This window comes from Nelumbo nucifera, chromosome 2 (genome assembly GCF_055504915.1).
Source record: "Nelumbo nucifera cultivar China Antique chromosome 2, China Antique-T2T, whole genome shotgun sequence".
NCBI lineage: Eukaryota > Viridiplantae > Streptophyta > Magnoliopsida > Proteales > Nelumbonaceae > Nelumbo > Nelumbo nucifera.
This window is the reverse complement of record NC_142650.1, coordinates 41007565-41024609: the sequence shown is the minus strand read 5'-3', so window position 1 is coordinate 41024609 and position 17045 is coordinate 41007565. Positions and strand designations below refer to the sequence as shown.

General features: G+C 36.6%; 2 protein-coding genes and 1 pseudogene across 3 annotated transcripts; 1 reads left to right on the top strand and 2 right to left on the bottom strand.

Moving 5' to 3' along the window:
- Window positions 1-693: 693 nt before the first annotated feature.
- Window positions 694-7662, bottom strand: LOC104599227 (uncharacterized). Of its 2 annotated transcripts, XM_088896997.1 has the most exons (5): window positions 7346-7662; window positions 5600-5775; window positions 5425-5503; window positions 1722-1914; window positions 694-1156 (listed from the first exon to the last, which is right to left on the bottom strand). In XM_088896997.1, exons 2-5 carry the CDS (start codon window positions 5626-5628, stop codon window positions 951-953), a joined length of 507 nt encoding a protein of 168 aa, XP_088753123.1. In that variant the 5' UTR covers window positions 5629-5775; window positions 7346-7662; the 3' UTR covers window positions 694-950. The 2 variants fall into 2 exon arrangements, with proteins under 2 accessions (XP_088753123.1, XP_010259975.1); XM_010261673.3 differs by lacking the exon at window positions 5425-5503 and having other exon boundaries at window positions 7346-7656.
- LOC148802132 (AP-3 complex subunit sigma pseudogene) lies at window positions 3280-3946 on the top strand (annotated as a pseudogene).
- Window positions 7663-11495: 3833 nt separating the features above from the next.
- Window positions 11496-13693, bottom strand: ALS3 (aluminum sensitive 3). Its single transcript, XM_010261672.3, has 3 exons — window positions 13257-13693; window positions 12170-12415; window positions 11496-12031 (listed from the first exon to the last, which is right to left on the bottom strand). The coding sequence occupies exons 1-3, from the start codon at window positions 13485-13487 to the stop codon at window positions 11717-11719; spliced, it is 792 nt and encodes a 263-aa protein (XP_010259974.1). The 5' UTR covers window positions 13488-13693; the 3' UTR covers window positions 11496-11716.
- Between the last annotated feature and the right edge of the window lie 3352 nt (window positions 13694-17045).

Genomic DNA, 17045 nt, shown 5'->3' with positions numbered 1-17045 from the left:
GTGCTTTAGCTGTTGGAATTTAAAGAACACTAGGTTACTGTATGTTATACCAAGTTATTTAAGTTGTTGATGTTGGTCCTATATGAAGCATACATCAGAATTAGTAGCTGAAGTTTCATGTTTGGAGCTTGCATCATTCACATTCCAATTGATCAAAAAAAAATCATTCACATTCCACATCATGTCTGGGCTTTAGTTCCCATCAATCTGGATAGCCTGCAAAACCTGGCAGAATAGAATCCTCACCAAGAGAAACTGATAATCCCACAGGACACAAATATATAATTGATAAATCCAACGTCCACAACTATCTGTTCTAGAGAAGTAAAGGATTTAGTGATTTTTATCCAAAGCTGGCCTTTTCTCATGGTTAATTACATTTTCTTTTTGCGGCACTAATACATCCATAAATGCTGAGGAAAAGAAACCAACCACCATTCGGTTGCATTCCAATCAACTAGTCCTCACAGAATTAATCTGTTCTAACAGAAAAGCAACTACTGGCATAGACAAGGATCACCCATAGACATAGATCATTCATTTCTAGTGAACTATATCATCATTGTCATCTAAGCCTTGTCCCAACTATAATCAGCTACACGAATCCTGTTTCGCTATACCGTTCTATTCAGTGCCATAACCATCATCCTGGTGAACTATATCTGTGCTTCAGATGGTAGCAGACAACAAAAATTTTCTAAAGTATAATTTTTCTTGGTGCATTCCAAAATAAAATTTGCATACCATAGGTACACCAAAGTCTAGACTCTGCTACTCATTTTACACAAAGCAACTACCAATATAAACAGGGCAATAAAGCCCAAATAATGTCAGACAGGATATGATTTCTTATATCATATCTCTAGACTCTGCTACTCATTTTACACAAGGCAACTACCAATATAAACAGGGCAGTAAAGCCGAAATAATGTCAGACAGGATATGATTTCTTATATCATATCTCCAATACCGATTTCATCTTCAATGTCATCACCCTCATCAAAGAGCTTTAGAAAGCGTGCCTGATCGTGTTCTCTCTTTTTTCTCCTCCAGTATTTATAAGCAGCTACAGCACCAAGGATGGATGCAACAGAAACCAACACACTGATCATTATCACCCAAACCACATTTATTCCTTTTCCTGCAACAACTTTGTCTGTGAACCAGAAGTATGATCAGAACCTACAATCACATGGGAAACACCAGAAATACAACTACAAGGTATACTCTAAATAAACTGAAATGCAAAGACATGGGTAGAGGAAAATGTCAATGAAATGCTAAACCAACAGAAGACCAATATTTTCGATTCATTCTATTATTTCTGGACTAACTCCTGGATAGGGCTGTCAATGGGTCAGAATCGGATCAGATAAGCCTGGATGGCTGGATTTAATTAGATACTATTTATAATAGGGTTAGACACAACATATAGTGACATCATTAGTAAACTAGAATGGTCAAACCATGATTGATATTTGGAGGGAGGTTAGGACTGTATCCAGTCTACCCCTCCCAAAAACCCCTAGCTAGGACCAACATATAGTGACAGCCTACTCTAGGATGGGCCGCAGCTATGACATCATAAAGATACTGTGACTTTAAGATCCTAAATCCTCCGATTAAAATTGTTTTATACCCCTTTATTTGATAAAGATTTTCCTAAACTAACATATAAGTTGACATTGGTAAATAAATGAACATTTTATAGAACTGCTCACCAGTTTCAACACACTGGCTACATAAAAATGTAGCATTGAATTCTTTGTCTTTGGAATGCACATAATTCCCATCAGGAGCCATAAAATCAGAAGGACAAAGTTCCCACTCATCAAAAATCGCATCTGCTTTTATGATGTCTTTCTCATACAACCCACATCTCTTACATTTCTTATCTGCAAGTTCAGTCAGGGGCTGCAACAAGAACATCACAATTTCATCATTAGATGCCTTGAATAAAATTCCACAAAAATAAGTAACCAATTTACAGGGTACAGCATCTGCAGTATAATGATCTATTGCATGAACTAGGCAAGTTGGAGATACAAATTCCAGTGAAATCTTACAAGCCTATCTGCAAGTAAATTAGTAACAAGAACCATCCTAGGCAGGGACTTCCACACTCAGTGTTTCAAAGAATTAGGAGTAGAATTGGAAATGAAATGCAATTCTTAGGTTTTAGAAACATGTTTCATAACAGTTCCGGATTCCTTGCAGAAAGAGGGAGGCTTATAAAAACATTTGATTGCTTAAGCACCCTTCCGGCCAATGCGGGACTCTCCTCACTCAGAGAAAATGTTTTTTGTATCTTCCAACAACAGTTAATTCCTACTAAATAGGAAAGTTACTCCAATAAGCACAGCAAATAAGACATTCTTCCATGTGTCCCACCCAATGGGTCAAATCTCCCACTCTTCCAGTCTTCCCCCCTCTCCCCTATCCATTTGAAAAAGCAAGTGGACATAAATAAATAAAATATATCCATTTAGCAATGTGCCCTTGAACTTCATCAACAGGTCAAAAGTCAAAACACTATCCATTTTCATTCAGCAAGCTCATCACTCTTATTCTTCGGTCTGTCTTAAAAACACATACACATAAACATTATGTATATATTCATAATCATGCATAAATCCACACACACGCACAAGGTCCATATCCAATCTACCCCTCCGAAGACCCCGGATAGCTGGGACCATCATTAATGACTGCATACATTCCATCATACTCCATGATTTGATTAACTGGCCTGAGAGTTACCCTACACCTCAATGTGGTCAAAACCCCGGGAGCAACTCAAACTAAGTCCCTGGAGAAGCACCAGCATTAGGCCATTGCCCAATGGTGGTCCCAGCTATCTGGGGTCTCGAGAGGGGTAGACTGGGCACAGTTTGTGGCCGCCCTCAGACTCAGACCTGTGTTCTCAAGTTTGCCAGCCCAAGATTTTACCATTACACCAAATAATGCCCTTGGAGAAGCACCAGCATCTTGGCTCTAAATTATATTGGAACTGCCATCCCAAATCAGACCAGAAAAAACAATGGTGATCTCTACTGCCATATTTGAAAACACCTTTTATACAAGGACCTAAACCCCCGATTAAGCAACCCTCAAAATCAAGCTTGACAGATGAGGTATCCACTCCTGCACCAAAACCTGCTGATTGACCGAGGAGGATGGCAATGGCTTAACTGCTTTAAGAAATTGAAACCAACCCAGTACTATTATCTGCAATAAGATGGAAAGCTTCCTTTGGATAGGCAAAAGGCGTCTTTTCATATGGAAAAAACTCTCCAAAAAATTGAAACTAAATACCCAGAAGGCAAACAGCAAGAACTTCTTAAAACTGGAACATCAGTAAAGCAAAATTTATCCCTTGCAAGCTATTTGGACGAATGCCAAATGATTTCCTTTAAGCATACTAGGAAACAAGGGAAAGGTGAAATGCGCCACCTTCAGCTTCAATTTAGGAGTCAACATGATATGGGCATTGGTGGTGATGAAAGTTGAACACCCAAGGCAAGATTTGCCTTGCCAAATTCTATGATTTTCAGCCTGCAGAGAAGCAGCGAGAGCTGAGAATGTAAGCAACTTTATCCAGGCTGATGCAATTTCCGGTCCGGATACCTTGATGGTATACAAGCATTATGCAACCCTTGACTTTGTCTTTGTGTTTGATAGTTCTGAAAATGAGCTAGCTATGCTTGATCTTATTTAAGTATTTGTTGAGACAGGACAAATGCTTCAAGAATGCATTTGAGCATGACATTGTGTAATTGTGTTCAATTTTAGCAAGATGCATACTATTTTTGATGAGATCATATTTGGAAGTCAAGTGCTTGAAACAAGTTCAGCAACTGTTGAAGAAATCACCAAGTTGGAGAAGGCCTCAAATGCAATGGCACTTGTTCCCAAATCAGTTTCTGGCTGGCAGAGTCGATGACACCTGTGACATTTGGTTTGCAATGTAATTGTGGATGCATTGTTCTTGCACATTTACAGAAACTTTTGGTGTTTATGCCGACATTTGTATTTGATATTGACATTTTGCATGAAGTAAAATCTTTGAAAGCTACTACAGAAAAAACGTTTAAAAAAAGTACACTAGGAAACACAATTTAACTATTGTGTCTATGGTTGTGCAAAGATCATGCAGAAATTCCATTGTATTTATCAGTTCAAATGTTTCTAGAATTTGCAATTAAGGGTGCATTTGGTTGTAATGCAAACGCAAATATGTACATTGTATATTTACCCTCTTTTCATTTCATGAATGCAAACACGGTTTAGATTTTAAACCGTTTTTACACTAATCGGTGGTAAGTGTGGTCCCCATCATTAAATGCTCCAATGCCTTTATCAAAAGAATACAAAATTGTATCCAAAAAATAGGTACAATAATGTTCTCTTTTCACAGTACAAAATTGTCAGAAAATACATATGATAATCATTACTTTTTTATATGTCAAACAAACACTCGCAAACCTGCAAACTGCAGTATATAAATACCCTGGTTCAATATTTGAAAGGAGTACACATACAAATATGTACGGTACAAACACATACAAAATAATGCAAATTACAATGTTTTGCACTCTACACATTTGTATTCGTACTCCTTTCAAACTGAGCCTGCACCTTATATTTTGTTTGCATTTGCACTGTATATATTTGTATTTATAGTCTTTCCAAACCAAGATTCAAAATATCGTTATGTATTGATTTGTATCGACCGATACGTATTATATTGTAGCCTTCCCGATACACCCCTACAGGGAGTGTTTCAGGTCAAACCATGGTTCAGAGAGTAACTGGGCCTTGAACTGACCCTTCTGAACCAGATTCGAAAAATCAGCAGTATCCTCCTAATTCCATCCTAGTGATTGGAATACCTAGCAAGGTCTACCTTTTTCCAATTTCCTATCTTTCTTGATGCAGACACGGCAGGTTAACGACAATTAACTTGACATGGTAAAATGAGGAATGAGAATTAAGGCCATGTTTGGTTTGAAGGAAAAGGTAGGTAGGAATAAGAATTAAGGCTATGTTTGGTTTCCCTTCCTTTCTTTACCTTTTTCCTTCAAACCAAACACAGCCTAAATGTCCTGCGAGGACAAACCATCTTTTCCCAACAGCATTTGCTGTGGAAAGTTGAATGAGTCAATCTGATTATAATTAAACAGGTAGCTTTCTCATCACCTATCAAACGAATAATAACTAGAGCTGGGATGTATTTCAAATGCCCACTTAACCATACAAGTAGTTTGGAGAATCACCAGAGTTGAACTTGCGGCAGAATTCTGCAGCATCCAGGAGCAAAAACTAGAGCTGGGATGTTTTTCATAACCTATCAAACGAATAGTAACTAGAGCAGGGATGTTTTTCAAGTGCCCACTTAACCATACAAGTGGTTTAGAGAATCACCAGAAATAATGAACTTGTGGCAGAACTTTGCAGCTTCCAGGAGCAAAAGCTGCCTTGTATGTTATGCAATACTATTATCCTGGAAATATTTGCAAGACAAAATAGCATCTAACAAAAAATAAATAAATAAATAAATATTTTGATTTTTTAAATTGTATTAAGAACCACTACAAACCTGCCAGGATTCTTCACCCTTGAAAACATATATGTGGTGTGCTTCCGTCACATCCGGTAAAATTGTCTTGTTCTCCCCTTGACATTGAAAATAAATTGTTGGTTTTGCACTTAGCCATTCATGAGTTTTAAAAATTTGAATCGACGTCAGTGTAACAGTTCCAGATGAAAAGGCTCCTGCAAATAGACACATCATTGTTTAGGTTTCTGGAAAGAAAATAAATTCCCATTTTCCATCCACATACCACGAGACCAAATCATCCCCCACAACATCTCCGCCTTAGATTGAAAACATCTCCCAATGATAACATCATCATTTCTGGGATTATCATCTGGAGATGTTTTCAATATACGACGAAAATGTGCTGTGGGGCGTTGTGAGGGGCTGATTTGAACTCACATACCACATAGTATTTGAATCTGATGTGTGCATTCCTAATTAAGTTACGAGCTGGAAAAAAGTGAGGGAATTACAGAATGCCTGATTTATAAAGCCTCAAATTATGGAGCACCTCCATACGCACATATATCATATATGTATGTGGGCGGAAGACAATTGTATGAGAGAGACATTTGTGCGTGTCTGTGTTTGAACGAGAGAGAGAGAGATGTAGGAAAAAAAGAAGGATGCCAAAGATAGTGAGTTAACAAAGTAAGAAAGCTATGCAGGATACATGTCCCAGTCCCACCTTGCATAGAGGAAATTTTCCAAGTAGATAGATTTATGTAGTCACTGCAGGCCACAAAAAATGAAACCACATTATCTGTGTAATCTGGGAGTGTGTTTTTGGGTGTTTCCATTCCAAAATCATGGAACAGAGGTTTTTCTTTTTCATTTTTTCCCTTTTTGGTTACAAAGGGAAGAGAAGCACTAAACAAGACGGCTAGTGCGGCCCGAACAATCCTCTTTCAAAATTCTATCAAAGTCTGAGAAATTAAGATCTTGATCATGATCGATGCTTTCCAGGTTCTCAACTTTGGCTAAGAAATCAGCTATTTGGTTTCCCTCTCTATGTCCATGCTAAATAAATTTGATTTTTTCCTCTGATTTGCATAACAAGGGTTTGGATGCCAGCAACAATGTTTCCAATGGTCGAAGGAGGATTGATTCTCTTATTGATGTTATCAATTACAATTTTGGGTAAACGGAAAACGAGAAATGAAGAAAGAAAAGTAAGGGAAGCCAACACGTTAGGACAATCTGAGCCAAACTAACTACTTTACATCCATTCTCCCAAAACATGATCGAGACCCAATAATCAAAATTAACAAATGAAAACATACAAAAGATCCAAAAAAAAAAAAAAAAAGCGTATTCTTTTGTACGTGAAACAGCGTCCTCTGTTCCTACGAAAGATTTAATTTCTAATGTCAAGCTACTAGTAAGATCAGTTTCCTTAATGACTCACGACCCATATGATAAGATCCCCTTCCTTCAATGCAACCAATTTGCTCTTTTTGTCACTGATTATCTGGCCAAAGTCCTTATTGAACGGGTTTTAAATGTCCTCCATGCATAAGATCCCCTCTATCCTAGACAATTCTGAATCTCCTTAATCTGTCTAAAACTCTAACATACCCTATATGATCGATGATCAATCTCCGAGGCGTAACTCGCCATTATGCTAAATTCTTTTTGTGTCGACGATGCTACCCTTGAAACCGGGAAGAAGAACAGAATTTCTCAAATAGAAAATTGTCCTGATCAACAATTTGAAGCACGAAAATTGAAAGAAAAAAGGATTACCTGGAAGAAAGCAAACGAAGACAGGAAAAATGAGAATAACACTACGAACTTCTGAATTCAGCAAAAATCGAACCGTCATAACGCTTGCTCCCAGACAAGATCAAATGGCTGATTGGCTGATTATTCATTCAGAAAGATAACAGCGCAGAAGGGTGGGGAGGGAGTGAAGATTGGTGCAATATGGGAGCTGGTGTTTTCCCGGGAATTCGTAGCATCAGAGAAATGTTTCTCTCCGTATTCCGGGTAATGGGCGGGAACATGGGGAAGCACCTTGCGCTCGCAGAGGACTGGCTCTCCTTAACCGTCCAGTCGAAACGAAAAAAGAAAGAGATCATAGCCGTCAAATAAACTTCAGAATAGTCTGATCCCTAGATCTAAACCGTCCAATAGGCAATCTGGAAGGTAGTTAGATTCAATTTAATTGGAGCCCGGATCTTTGGAAGTAAAAGCTCTGTTCGTACATTAACATCCCGCCGCACATCGAAAATATTTCCGTACATATGATTCCTAGAAAACGTCACGAATCTTCTAGAGGTGGATTGAACTGTAAAAACCCCTTTTTATTATAGAAAAATGCCTCGCCCTTAATTAATTAATTATATAGATTTTATAGTGTTTTTTTTTGTTGTGTTTTTATTATAGTCATTTGTTTAAATTTCGTAAAGTTTTATTTTCATTCTATTAAATTGACCAGTCAAATATTAAACTGTAAGCACAACTCATACCAATTATATATCCTCAGGCCTACAAATTAGTCACTTAAATGTTTTGTTGAAAGTTGAAACAGCCATGACCCCTTTTTTTTTTTTATTTGACATCAAAATAGTTTAGTTGGAGGGTTATTTTTATGAAAATAGTTTAGTTAGAGGGTTATTTTTATTATAGATGGATGGCGGAATGCACATGAAATTAGAAAACCTCTCTATATCTTGCTCCCACTCACACTGTCACACACATCCGGAGCTCCTAAAAGCAAAAATCATACAAACATCATGGTCATGGTCATGAGGGCACAACATGCAGCGTACATCACATGGGTTTTATCCGTGCTTCACATATGACATATCTAGAGGGGAAGAAGAGTTTAGAGGGAGGGAACTTAGGGGTGCTCGGATCTTAAATTGGCAAAGCTTATACAAGGGGAATGTAAGACTTGGTGGTGAGGAAGGCTTCAATCCTCCTCTATTTATAGAAGCAACTCATCTAGAAAAAAAGAAATCGGTTAGATCTAAAATAGGGTAGCATAAGTGGGGTTTCACCACTTGTCCACGTAGGGATACTCAGGTTTGGGTTCCTGCCCTTCTCCTCACGATCTCCACATGAGCACGAGTACAACTATTGCCCTCTTTTAAAAGCCTGTTTGAGTAAAGTTTAGTAAATTTATAAGAGTGTCTACCAGTGTGTTTGATAATACTTTCCAGACGTCTGGTGTCTGAAAAACTTGTTTTTCAAACACCGGACCTGTTTGATGATGCGTTTGAAAAATAATTTGAATTTTGTTTTCGGATTTAAAACTCAAAGCATGCAACCCGGCTCTTAACACATTCAGACGCATTTTAAAATTAGTAAAAAGTCAAAATTACCCCCCCCCCCCCCCAATATTTTTGAAATGACGCACTGATACCCTTGATTATCCCCCAAACCAAAAAACCTAGCTCATTTTTGTTTCAACGCGAAAGAAATCTTCGCTCAAGAAGATTGCTCCAAGTATGTCCGCAAGACCTTCTTTTCTCTCATGTTTGCTTCTTCTTTATCAAACATCAGATCTCTCACCATAAATCTTCATTTTTTAGGGGTTATAGTCATGCCAGACACCTAGCGAAGGTATCTTCTTCTTCAAAGGCATCTTCCTTCTTCTTCTTCTTCTTCTTTTTCTTCTTTCCTATTTATAGTTGTTTGATTTGTTTGGTTTGTTTACGTTTAACTATTGAATCTCTTAAGTTTGTTATTAATCATATGCAAACTGTAGATTATTTGATTTGTTTATTGAATCTCTTAACTGTTGAGAAAACTATTAATTTTTTAAAATTATTTTAATTTTTGTGTAAATTATTAATTAGTAATTATTTTTTATTAGTCATTAGTTATTTTTATTAATTTTAATTGTGTTTTTATTAATTATTAATTTTTAAAAATAATTTAAATTTTTATTTATGTAAATTACTAATTATTGATTATTTTTATTAACTACTAATTACTAGTTAATAATTATTTTAATTTTTATTAAGTTTTAATTATGTAAATATTTTTTATTATTAATTATTTTAATTTTTATTGAGTATAAATTACTTTAATATTTTTATTAGTCATCATTTATTTTTAATAATTTTAATTGTGTTATTTATTAATTATTAATTTTGAATTTTTATTCGTATTATTTCAATATTATTTTGAGTTTCAAAAATTATTTGGTATGAAATAGTGCAAATTGAACTTAAAATTATCAAATAGTCTGTTCTGGGGGTAAAATAGTAAAATCAGGGAACTTCAGATGCTGAAGGGATCCAACACAAACAACCTTATCTATTCAAAGCCTCTAAAAAGTAGAAAAGCATCATAACTCTTTTAAGATTTTAGACACTTTTAATATCTTTTTAACTTTTCAGATTTCAGATTTTAGATTTATGAAATGCCACCTAAGTGTCCTTTTGTCATCGCAAGTCGAGTGCGGGCATATTGCACTATTGAATGCTATTGTAGTGTGGAAGCCTACTATAAGGTTGTATCAATTCCTGAAACAAAGTTATGGCAATAAGGCTCTTAAGTTAAAATTAATATGTTTTGCACTGCGATGATGATTTATTGTTTCATAATGCGGGATAGAATGTTTGTTGCAATTCAATGGGTGTTGTATTGTGGGGGATTTAGGCTTATGTTGAGATGTGAGTGTGTTGTGGTGTGTTTGATTACTCTCCAATGCAATTCCTATGGTGCTTAAATCTATGTACTTAGAGGCGGAATCAAAATCTCATTCCCAATTCTGGTAGAATGGCATTCCTCCATTTGAGGGAATATCCATTTCCTCCCCCTTCCTTGGGAATGAGAATCCCATCCCATTTGATTTCAATTCCCATCTAAGCCAAAAAGTCAAAGGGAATATCATTCTGATTTTGATTCCAAAGGATTTTAATTCCCTTTCCAACTGAGAATCAAACGGATACCAAGGGGCACTCTACATCAACAAAAAATAAAAACATGTTCTTGAGCTTTGTTTTTGTTTTCAAAGGGAAAAATAAGTTGATTTGTTTAAAAAAACAATACATGTTTTCAAAACCAACAAAATAGTGATTTTTAAAACAAAACCAAATTTTCTAGTATAGAAGTTATATGAACATGATGCAGAAGAAAATGTTTTTCAAATCAAATGAAAGAACATATTTTTCATTTCAGTTTTGAAAACAACACCAAAAATACACACACAACCAATAACATATTTTTGTGTTTTTATTTTAAGAAACCATCTATTTTTAAATTAAATAATTTTGATTTATTTTCGAAACGGACAACAAGAAAATCAATTCACGTTGCAGAACGCCTCCTAAGATCATAATTTCTCCTCACAGAGGCCCGGAACCAGATTCCGTGGGCCGGAATTGCTCGACGATGAGGCTCGGGAAATTCCAATTCCAACATGATCCCCATCAGCACCAGGTTTGTCTTTGTCCAATCACGCAACGCAAGGAATGGATGCCTCCACAATGAGTGGTCAAGAATCAAGCATTGGTAGATGAATATACCCAAATAAAGCGTAGAGGGGATTCGATATTGCTGGGAAAAGTAGAATTCCCTCTTTTGCAGTAAGGACTAAAGGATGGCCAGCGCCACATAGCAACAGTGAAACTGTCCAAGTACTGTCTCTGTGGCTCACACTGCTCACAACCCAAAATAGATTTCTGGGAGTCTGGGAAGCACCTTTGGAGAAAAAGTCATCAATCGGGTGGGGGAGGAATAGCCCTGTATTTTACAGTTTGCACAATTCATTCTGGGGGAGGGAGGTTAAGAACAGGGCCAAAATACGAAGTCTGACTGAATATTTTATTCTTTTGGTGAGTGGGTGGGTCCATTAATTCATTCCACCAAATCCTGTTTCCACTGCAATAATCCAAAATGAAACAGCCTGTAGGCTGTAGAGAGTAGAGACAAAGCTATATATTCACCAAATACTCCTTGTGGGATTTCCTTCATTAAATGGTTACAGAAATTTAAGAGTTCAGCAAATTTCATTCACAAAATCACAAGTTGGTAGAAAATCAAGCTTCTGTCACTGAACAAAAACTCCCTGCAGTTGCATGCATTAGCTCACATTCAACAAGTTGGCCGTAGGAGATCTGCTATCATCTATATATATGCAAATGCAACACAGCTGGGTGCCTACTCGGAAGCAAAGACCTTGGTCTCCAACTGGTAAGCTTTGGTGAAAAAGGCGGGCCAACAGAGGTAAGTTGACATAATGCTGCTGACAGTTGATGCCCCGACGAGCATGTTCATAACCACGATCTGCAGCTGAATGGCCTCCAGAGGAGACGCGCCTCCCATTATAAGACCAGTCATTGCGCCCGGCAGAGAGATCAGTCCCACTGTCTTGGCATTGTCCAACACAGGAGAGAGAGCAATAACCAGAGATCTTTTCACTTGCTGGAGTGTGGCCTGACGTGGGGTTGCTCCAAGGGCCAATGCTGTCTCAACCTAAACAAAGATTCTCACAATTCTGACCACTATTTCTTACTTCTGTTTAAGAAAACCTGGAAATGTAAAATTGATCTACCGCTTTTAACTTCCTTAAACTAAGATGAAATTGTTTAAATTGGAAGTGAGTCAATTTACCAGGCTTTTCTGAACTTTTATGTCGTCTCGAAGTCTTTTCATTGTAACCCCAGTTACAGTCATTGCGTTGCCAACCATCATTCCTGCAACAGGGATGATGTACCGTGGGGTGAAGGGGAAAACATTCAGCACCACCAGCAAGAACATGGTCACTGCAGTTCCGGCCAAAATGGAAGCTCCGGCAACGTACTTCCCACGCGGCACTTGTTTAGCGCGCTGCCCTGCTGTATAACCAGCAACAGAAACCTGAAAGGGCACGAAGACATGTATAATTCGATGAAATTATTATCTTCAACCGCTCAAGGTCTTTGAATCGGGTACTGATCTACTGGAAGAAGCCTTGAGACTTGGGACTATCAAAGATCTGTAACCCCTCCTAGAATTCAGTGTCTTAATTCTAGATCCATCTGCTCATGTGGATGTCCAATGAATGTAGACAAGAAGAAAAATTTAAAGATCAACAGAAGAGTCCTAGAAATAATATCTAGCGCAAAAAGCGGTTTCAACTTCATGCGAGCAAAAAAAAAATGAAGGAATTTGGAGCTAAAATCACCACCAATTCAAATTCCATTGTTTAATTTATCAGTCATATAGAAACCCCACCAACACTCCAATCTCAAGCACAAATCTACATAAGGTAGAATCTAAGCTCGCCTTTAACACAGTGACAGCGCTGATGATTTATACAAACAGAGTACACGCGTTCCCCTGTTTCAACTAGGACCATCTTTGTCTGAGTCCATTACTATAGACCTCTAACTGCATATTGAAAGAGAAACACCCTTTTCTCCCTCTGTCTCGATTTATAAGGATCGAGCTAAGTTCATAACCATGAATGTTACTAAGTCAACAGATTGCTGTACCATCGTTAAATTTTATGAACCTAAAAAGCCTTGTTTCAATTCAGAACTCAGAAGGTTTCCTGGGTTGTTAATGAGAGCAAATTAAGAAAAAAAGGATTCTAACGCCAATTCTCCTGTAATTCATTCCTCATGCAAGTAACCTGTCCAACTATTTCCCAAAAATCAAACTAAACCTCTGTTCCAGAACTAGAAGAGAAAAAAAAGATGATTGTAAAGAAACGAACCATGAACAAGTAGGCAAGAACAATCCAGCCACCGTTATTCTGACTGAAAATAAACTGAAGGACGAAGCCGATAATAGATAACTGAACAAAGGCCCTAGCAATCGAATAGATCATCTCCTTCTCCAAACCCAGTTTCTGTACCATCGACAGAGCAACCGCCATTAAGACCACGGCAAGTGCTGCAACCGGCTTCAACATGCCTTTGAGGAAGCCAACCCAGTCGAAATCCATAGCGGGTTCTCTGCAAGAACTCTCTGACTCTGAGCGTACAACCAAACAGCTTACAAGGATGGCCGTGGCCGTGGAATGATAATCCCCTGTTTTGAAGGAATACAGATCATCTTAAGTCCCGCTGCTGATAAGTGAGGAGAGACTCTCGTGGAGTTTTTCTTTTTTGCTTTAGAGACATCTCGTGGAGTTGTTTATTGAGGAAAGTCGACCTGGAAAAGGTCGGACCTTGCATCATGCAACGTCAATTCGACTCATTTTTCTTATTTATTAAATAAGGATGAGCGGAATTAGTGGAGCACGGAGAAAGTACGTACGGCGATACGAAAGTGGAGGGTACACAAAACGGAAAAGGAGGGTTCTTTGTCAGCATCTTTTGGAAGTTTTCGATCACAGATAATTATTTCTTGCCACGTTAGACCCAAGTGTCACGACGTAGATGTTGTTCCGTCTGTCACCTTGCGCAGAAATGGGATAGGCCAGTCCGTATCCAGTGCGTTTGGACTCTAAGAAATTTTTTCTTTAGACTCAAATACTCAATTGAAGTTTTTACACGTTTTCCGATGCTCGACCAGTCATCACCGGCAACCGATCGAAACTTTAATGCTAGACTGCTAGTTATGAATGACAAAAATATTGATAAATCTAAATAAAGCTTTTGTAAATAAAAAAAGAAATAACTAAACAATCAACATTGACAGAAAGGAAGGCTCGAAACCCTCATGTTTTCGTGCTCAAACCCTTCTCCCCCGACAAAGCCTTCCTCGCCGTCGTGACTTTGGATATGCAAGACAAATCCTCACGTTCTAGTCCAAAGGCAACTTAAGCCTTAGCTCCTCCAAGTTCCAACCATTAATGCGAAGACAAAGCTTTTGTCAAGTAAAATAAGGTGGTTCTGGCTTTAGATTTGCAAGACACGAGGCATCTTCTTCTTCCTCTACGGTAAGCTTTGGAAAGTAAAAATAATAGTTCATCTTTTCAAGAAAAATATATCCCAAGCAGTCGCATATAGAGCTTTTTTTCTTGGTAGGTTTTCGAAAATTTCTATTATCAATACATTATAGGGTTTTCGGAAAGTGGTATTATAGGGATTAAATCAATGAATCCATTACCTTGGTCAGTGTTGACAACTTGTAAAAATGAGTTAGAGTTAGAGTTTTGCAAAAGATTCTTGAACACAAATCAGTGGATTCATTAACTTTTTCGTTCTCAATTTCTGCCTTTTATATTTTGGGGTTTCCAAGATTAAAATGAAATAGGAGAATGACTTCACATCGGTAGTTCACCTTTGAACACTTTGATGTTTGAAACTTTCCGTTAACACTTAATTCCGTTGCTAAAATCTGTGGTTGTCATTTGAACAGATTGATAAGGCTTGTTGTCGTTACTCGTTGGGGGAGAAGGTTCGAGTCGCAGAACGTGAGAGTTTGTAGAGCAGTGCTCTGTCGTGTCGACATTAGTTTTTGTTTGCAAAGATTTTAAATCTTTTATCAATTTTTATTTTATTTAAGCTCCAACCGATTGTTGGTGATGGCCAGTTAAATATCAAATGACGTGTCAAAATTTTAATAGATTTGCGGCAACAGTTAAGATGCACTTCCGATTGGTGGATTTGGTGGGATTTTTTAATATCTTCGAGTACGGTTACAGTCAACAGTTAAGATGCACTTTCAGACGGCTGCGGTTCTGCGGTTCGATACCCCGTTTTATGCCAATAGCAGTGTCCGCCCATGAATTTTATATGAGATTGTTGCATCTACACCCTCTTCATTGTTTTGAGCTGAGGAAGCAGGAAAATTACCAAAATACCCAACTTAGAGAGAGAGAGAGAGAGGATTTTTTATAAATTTTATATATTTTTTATTTTTTTGCAATTTTATATATCATTTAATTTGTTTTCTACAATTTTTTGCCATTTTGTACTTGAGATATGTTTTTTGAAAACTTGATCATTTATGTATTTTTTTTTCTACAATTCTGATTTTTTGGTTAGAATATATTTTGATAAAAAAAAACATATCATTTTTTATGTTTCTTTTTGAAAAGTTGGATTTTTTGGTTAGTATAATTTTTTTTTTAATTTTTATCAAATTTTGTGTCTTTTTTTGTGGTTTGAGAAAAATATTGAGAGTGGTGGATACACCTATCAAATAGGGTGGATTCTAACCCACTGTTCAAGCAAGATATAGAACTCTTTTTAGGGTATTTTGGTTAGTGTAAAACCACATATTTTCATTTAAGGGAAATCTTGACATTTAAAAAATATTGGTATGATGACACCAGCACTGGTCGTTGCCCAAGTTAGACAGATTTCATGGCAATGAGAATGGGAAAACATCAAATGAAATTGGTTTAATTGAATACAATGGTTGTTTAATAGGCTGTGGAATCAATGATAATAATCTACATCAATAATAAAGGACAATCTTCACTTTATCCCACTTTACAAATTTTTATTTGTTTTTTATTTTATTTTCTAAAACTCTCCCTTATGGTACAACATATAGTACCTTCCCTCCCTCTTGTTTCGTGCCAGATTCTCCCACCCATCATTATTTCCAACTATACAAATAAATACGAATTTGTGAGGTGAGAGGAATAGGATAATTCCCTAATCATAAATTCATGGGGTTCACAATCGATCAATCTCTCACTTATAGCATTTATGCTTGGCGTGGGGCATTATCATTTAATACACAACCATTGCCATTCAACTAATCCAAATCAGGTTTTGAAATCTCCATGGGTTCTATCAGTGTGGCTTTGTTCTCCTCCTCTAGGGGTGATCATTAGGGGCGGAGCCAAGTATGTTGAGCCCCCCAAACATTTTGTTAAAACCAGGGAGATTAGGTTAAAAACATAATAAAGTGGATTCTTACACCCCCTTCCCCCCCTAAGGATGCAAACGGAATAGATCAAATTCAAATCAGGATATATTTGATTCGATATGACATTGTTAATGTTGGATCCGATTTGAAGATCTGCTTGGATTTGATAGGACTCGATTTGAATTCGCATCCTATCAGTAAGTCGAATCTTTGGATTTGATCCGGTCCAATTTGTTTTCTTTAAAAATTAATAAATTATTTAAAAAAATAAAAATATACTAATTTAAATAAAGTAAAAACAAAAAATGCAAGTATTTTTTAATTATTTTCTTCATATGTATACATGTTTTTAATAAAAAATAAATAATATAACAAATTTATAAAAATATATTTATAAATAAATAACATATATATGTATTATATATATATATATTTATAAATATATAATATATATCAGATCATAAAAAAGCGAAAACACTACCTTGACGATCATAAAAAACCTAGAAATTGATCTAATAGAAGCCTTATTCTTCAAACACATACCTACCTATTCTCAAAAAATTGAGAATAATTAATTCCATTATTTGGCAAGAGAGTTGACTTTAGACATATAGTTACCCATAAAATAAAAAAATGTCCAACTCCGAGTTAATTTATAAAAAAAAAAATTGTATTCACTCTAAAATATGTGAGGCTCATATTAATATTTGTAATTCAACTTCTTAGATTAAAC

Excerpts from the sequence above, each read along its gene's own strand:
- LOC104599227 (XM_010261673.3), bottom strand. The coding sequence starts at position 7,424 with ATGACGGTTCGATTTTTGCTGAATTCAGAAGTTCGTAGTGTTATTCTC. Across the intron at positions 5,776-7,345 it reads CTTCGTTTGCTTTCTTCCAG|GAGCCTTTTCATCTGGAACT; the intron begins GTAATCCTTTTT and ends GTCTATTTGCAG. Across the intron at positions 1,157-1,721 it reads TAGCCAGTGTGTTGAAACTG|ACAAAGTTGTTGCAGGAAAA; the intron begins GTGAGCAGTTCT and ends TCTGGTTCACAG.
- ALS3 (XM_010261672.3), bottom strand. The coding sequence starts at position 13,487 with ATGGATTTCGACTGGGTTGGCTTCCTCAAAGGCATGTTGAAGCCGGTT. Across the intron at positions 12,416-13,256 it reads TTCTTGCCTACTTGTTCATG|GTTTCTGTTGCTGGTTATAC; the intron begins GTTCGTTTCTTT and ends GTGCCCTTTCAG. Across the intron at positions 12,032-12,169 it reads TAAAAGTTCAGAAAAGCCTG|GTTGAGACAGCATTGGCCCT; the intron begins GTAAATTGACTC and ends ATCTTTGTTTAG.